Below are 5417 nucleotides of genomic sequence, written 5' to 3'. Positions count from 1 at the left end.
AAAACTAATAACCCCTGTCCCCATCTGATCATGTGAGCCTGCATGATCTCATCTTACAGTAATCAGCTGCTGGCTCCAGCTTTGGCCTTCAGGAACAATCAGGTTAATGGAAAAGTCAAATTTGATGTTTTGATCTATGAGGAAATCGCGAGATGCTTGACAACCCAGGATGGCCCTCCGGTGCGCCTGAGGGGTCGACAACCTGACCTGACCAGTCTTGCACACGTTGAGATGGATTTGTGTGGGATGCATGTATTGATATCAATCTGACTACAGCTAAGGATTTTCCTGTATCTAGCATCTGGTGTCTGCTCAAGAACATGAACAGCTCTATATCTCTGTCCAATGTAGATAGGATAATAGCACATGTAGTTTGGAAGATCATCCAAGCAAACTGTACCTAGCTTTGCTTGTGATGGGAATTTAAGTTTCTGAGTGGTATATTTGAACAGAGAATAGATTATGCCATCTTTGGTTCCTCAGAAAAACAGTGACCAACATTCCAGTATTTTTGTAGTTGCATCTTAATTGCCCAAGTTCACTAGTCAATTTAATTTGGAAACTGCATCGCATCTAGGATTTCAAGAAAAAAATGATTTTGAAAAAAAAACTCTTGAATGGTGTCGAGAGTGTACATTGTGAGCCTATTGTGTTACTTCATTGAATGGAAAAATGTTTCCAACCAGTTTGTGGGACGAAATGTCCATATGGTTAGTCATCACATAACTTTACTGTTAAATTTCCAAATATTTGTTGGATGATGTACTGCAAAAAGGTTCGATTTGGTATACTCCGACATGAAGTCAACATAAATAATTCTTTAGAAATAAAAATATGGCTACTGGAGCGATCAACCACTATGACGGATTCAAGTCACAATTCAATCAACACAAGAACGTTCTTTCTAAAAACTCAGACACAAGAACAGAGTTTTTATAAAAAGCAAGGGTATGGATTCGAGTGAAATATACAATACAAAGCTGGAAAAGAGAATATATGTACATAGCTACAAATTGCATCTCTGAAGATTTATTAGGCATATTGCCCATATTTAAAAGTCAAAAGTTGGATGAGGCAAATGCCACTTTCAACATGACCAACAAGGTGGCGCACAACTTCTCATTATCCAACATCTGAAATACATCCAGGGACAAACACACAAGAAAGACCTAACGATGGAAAGGAGAATCGTCCAAGACGATCTTTGTGTTGTTCGATCAGAATTTTACATGTCCGCTGCTTCAGATGTAGTCGATGAATAATGACAGGACTTTGAGAATCAGAGGACTGTACACTCTCTGTAGCCTGAAGTTTTAAGCCTGCAAGATAATGAATTGAGCTATCGAAGTCTGTAGCAATGGCTGCATATACTGAATATTCAGATGTGTTTGCTTTCTGGCAGAACAAACAGCACAAAGCCTCAAACTGCCAAAATCGACATATGCAGTTGTGCAAACGCGGAAAGCACAGAGATTAATCTAAGTATCCAAAGGAGGCAATCGATTGATCGAATGACTTGTTCTGTTTGGTTGATTCGGCATTCCACACTGATGTAATTGTACATTAACATGTCAGGGAGAGACACTGGTGAACACTAGAGTGAATCCTACTGCTACCACCTCAAACTCGTACTACCCTATACTGGCCGCCTCTATGTACAACAGCCGGCACCATTCTGGCACGGCACAGATCCAGAACCCAAAACTTTGGTCGGTCGATCCATGTTGTCGGATGAAGCTTCCCCATGGCATGGACCGATCGATAGATCAGTCGTGCCAGCGCAGGAGCATGACGACGCAGCGCTGGATGATGTAGAGCCTTGCCCTCTGCTCCTTGAGGGCCTTGCCGAACCCCCTCTGCCTCCTCTGGCCCCCAACAAGCTTCATCTTCTACTATAGGTTTTGATTCGTGCTCGGTCTCTCGCAAATGCCAATGCTTGTGGCTCAAATGGTAGTTGTTGTAGTCACTGGCCGTTCCAATGGCAGCCATATATAGAGCAAGAACCTGAAGAAGGTCGTGGAGGAGGAAGAAGACTAACAAGCAGCAATAATGCAAGTGGGTAGAACGAGGCGGGCCACATGGCTGTGCAACGGCAGGCAGGCGGGGTTGGGCGCCAGTGAGACGGACAGCGGGGAGAGATTCCGCCTGTCCCCCGGCTGGGACCGCCGCAGCGCACGCCGGGGCAGGGTGGGTGGTTCGGCCGTCGTGCGTGCCGCGCGCCCGCCGTGGACTGTACTGCTCTGTTGGCCATGGAAAATGTGTCGGGGGCCCGTGCGTGCGGTGTGGTGCAGGGTCGCTGCCACGCCCCTCCCGTGCGTCTGACCTTGCGTGCCACCACCCCAGTCGTCTCTATTAATCCTACAGACAACTGACTAAAGAGGGGGGGCACTGTGTGTCCAAGGCTCCAAGTATGCTGCACCATGCTAATGACTCGCCACTGCCTAATCCTTTTCGAGCGGGTCCAGATGTTAACAAACTAACCACTTTGGGTTAGGGGGCTGCATGTGCGCGCACGGTGGCGGTGAGGTAGATTAGAGCACGGTGGCCGTGTTGATACGCTTCCTCCGTCCACCCATTCGGTCAATGCCCAGGGGACAGCGCATGTGATGAGCAAGGACGACGTGCATCGGGATTCGCGGCCGTCTAAGCTCTTACATTTTCAGTACCTTTTGTTAGGAGCTGGTTAAGCTGTTATTACCGTTTGCTTTCACATCACCAGGTTCGACGACCTTTGTTACAAAGATGTGATTAACATCATTATCAATGAGAGGTGTCGATGTATGTCGACTATTCAAGTTTGAGTCTTCTAAGATATGAATTTAAGTACTTATTTTTTTTAAAAAAATAGATGTGTGCATCGTATACGTGAGTCTAAAGGTTCTACTTCTATTATCTAAAAGAATCTTTGAGAGATCAAATAATTAAGCTAAACTTAAAGGTTTATAGGTCATATCTTCTTGGGCTCATATATATATATCCACAGATTTTTCAAGATTACCCTCCCTTTTATCGATCGCAGTCAGATGACTTCGTCTTAAAATCTTGAAACAACGGAGTTCTTGTTATTTCTTAAATATGCAGTTGCCTTGTTTAAGTTCATCGTGGTCTTTCTGACGACAACAATGCTCATCAAATGCTAACATGATGAATTGACAACATTATGTTCTATGCAATTTTTATGCCCACACTACCTAATTGCAGCAAGATTGTTGAAGACATTGCGATAAACAAACAGTGTGCCTTGTTTCAATGCACAACATGTACAACTATCGCTTCAACCCACCCGGATTGTTACTACTGACTTATATGCAATTATCTTACTCGCTTCATAATTTCTATACTTACGAATGAATTAAGTTAACTGTTCTCTCAAGGACGGTACCAAATCTGTAATTGACTTATCATCAGTAGTTCTATGGGTTGTGCAACGATCTATGCATGGGAGTACGTTAAAAAGAGTTGTTATTTTTTAAGTTGAGCTCCCAACATATACTATTAGTGTACTTTAATCATTCAATTTTGATTGTCTAGTAATCATTTCATATCATGACCTTTCCTAGACATATTATGCTACAGAAATTCATTGACTTTGGGTGGGACATTATTCTGCTGATAAACTAAAATAATGTCATACTAGTGTTGATAACGTTGAATATACTACCAGATTGGCTTACGAGAATCAGAGTTTTATATCAAACCTAGTCTACATAAAGATGGAAGCCCATAATGATAGAGACACCTTTTGGTTCAATCACGAGGTGTATATATATCTTTCTTTCCAGATCCAATCATGATCAGGTGTACATGTTAGGAGATTAAATTCCTTGACGAAAGTGATGAACAAGGGCAGAATTTCACTTTTCATATAATCATCAGGCACATGATTATACAACAAGCAAAACAGAGAGTGGTGTACTAATGACAAGTATATATACTGGAAAGAAAGCACATATATGACTTCGGACAAACATGAAATTAAGTGCTGAGTCACAAGGCAGTTTGACAAAGAGAAGAAATCAGACAGCAATTCCAATCATTTAGACCAACCAGAATAAAAACTAAATGGAGCGAAATACATTACCTGGTGACCAGCAACACCAATAGACTGCAGTGGCAGGCAAGCTACCCAACTCTTCTACAGCTCCATTGATGCCCCTGCATGCCATTTAGCTTCTCACTCCAAGCTAGCGTTGCCTTCCTCCCTTCATCCATATATTTAACTTCCTAATCTCTAGGAATCGATCACAGGCCTCACCAAGGTATGTCAGGTATCCTACATATATATATAACCAACAAGGAGAAGAATATACTTAGCAACATGCAACTGAACCCCAACAAGATGCTTAGATGCATATATGTGCCATTGCTTGGGGAGACAAGGGCTTGAAAAATAAAATAAGTGATGCGTGCATACTTGCCTAGTTGCCTACTACTTGTGTCGAGCTGGATATCACACGCATGCATGCGTATTGCAGGGAGGTGCATGCTGGGTATTCGAGCAGCATGCATGTTTTTGTGCTCCTGATGCGAACGCGGTGGCCGACAGGAACCGAGTCTGGTGCTGGCTTATGCAAATTGGTCTGAGTTCAACCCTTCAAGTTGGCTGAAATATCTCTGTAAATTGAAGTGGATCGACGAGCATCTCCAGGCTCCCAGCTAGCTAGTTGAGATTTGGTGTGGAAGCGTCAAACGGATGGTGATGATTAGCTAGGAACCATTGGAGACCTTGTTGGTAACACACGATCTATATAAACACGTTAAAAGCCTATTATTTGGATAGAGAGGATCCGGATCTGTATGCTTGTGATTTAGTTCAAAGTTTAACTAAATTCAAAAGAAGTTGTAGTACAATCACCCTTTTCCCAAACTGGTACTAATTAAATATGGACATTATATTTATACGTCGAAAGGAAATGCACAGAATTGTAGTTTGCGGAATCTCATCGCCATGACGGTTTCATGACATCAGGACATAGGCATGCATGTGTTGACGATTGAAATTGATATACTGTGAAGAATTTCGGTTCTGAAAATTTTCAGATTGATCGGTGAACAGTACCTGCGATCAGTGCGCAGTACTCCGACTAGTGAACAATACTCTAACCAGATGAACAATACACTATATATGTGAAAAACATTCATGGGTGGCGGGTGATGACATTCATGGGTGATGGGTACCCGTCACTCCAAACGAGTCACTGATGACTATTCATTGGTTATGGGTACGAATTCGTCACCAATGATGAACAAAGGTGACGGATAGTAACATTTATCCGTCACCTATGAACGTCTCCCATGTGCCGGGGAGAAATTTATAGGTGGCGGTGACCTCTTTACCCGTCACTTATATCGTATAATAAGTGATGGTTAACTAGGTTACTCGTTACTTATGGCTTTCACCTATGTACTGAGAGAAA

The 5417-nt window shown here is 42.6% G+C and overlaps 1 protein-coding gene across 1 annotated transcript; it reads right to left on the bottom strand.

Annotated features, from left to right (window-relative positions):
* Window positions 1–1503: 1503 nt before the first annotated feature.
* Window positions 1504–2040, bottom strand: LOC133888412 (small polypeptide DEVIL 4-like). The gene has a single exon (XM_062328652.1). It carries the CDS (start codon window positions 1884–1886, stop codon window positions 1767–1769), a length of 120 nt encoding a protein of 39 aa, XP_062184636.1. The 5' UTR covers window positions 1887–2040; the 3' UTR covers window positions 1504–1766.
* Window positions 2041–5417: the final 3377 nt, after the last annotated feature.

Source organism: Phragmites australis, chromosome 1 (assembly GCF_958298935.1).
Source record: "Phragmites australis chromosome 1, lpPhrAust1.1, whole genome shotgun sequence".
In the NCBI taxonomy this organism is placed as follows: Eukaryota; Viridiplantae; Streptophyta; class Magnoliopsida; order Poales; family Poaceae; genus Phragmites; species Phragmites australis.
Note: the sequence above shows the minus strand (reverse complement) of the source record. Positions and strands in the feature narration are given on the sequence as shown.

What these genes read in the sequence shown, in the direction of transcription:
- LOC133888412 (XM_062328652.1), bottom strand. Translation starts at nt 1,886, where the DNA reads ATGAAGCTTGTTGGGGGCCAGAGGAGGCAGAGGGGGTTCGGCAAGGCC.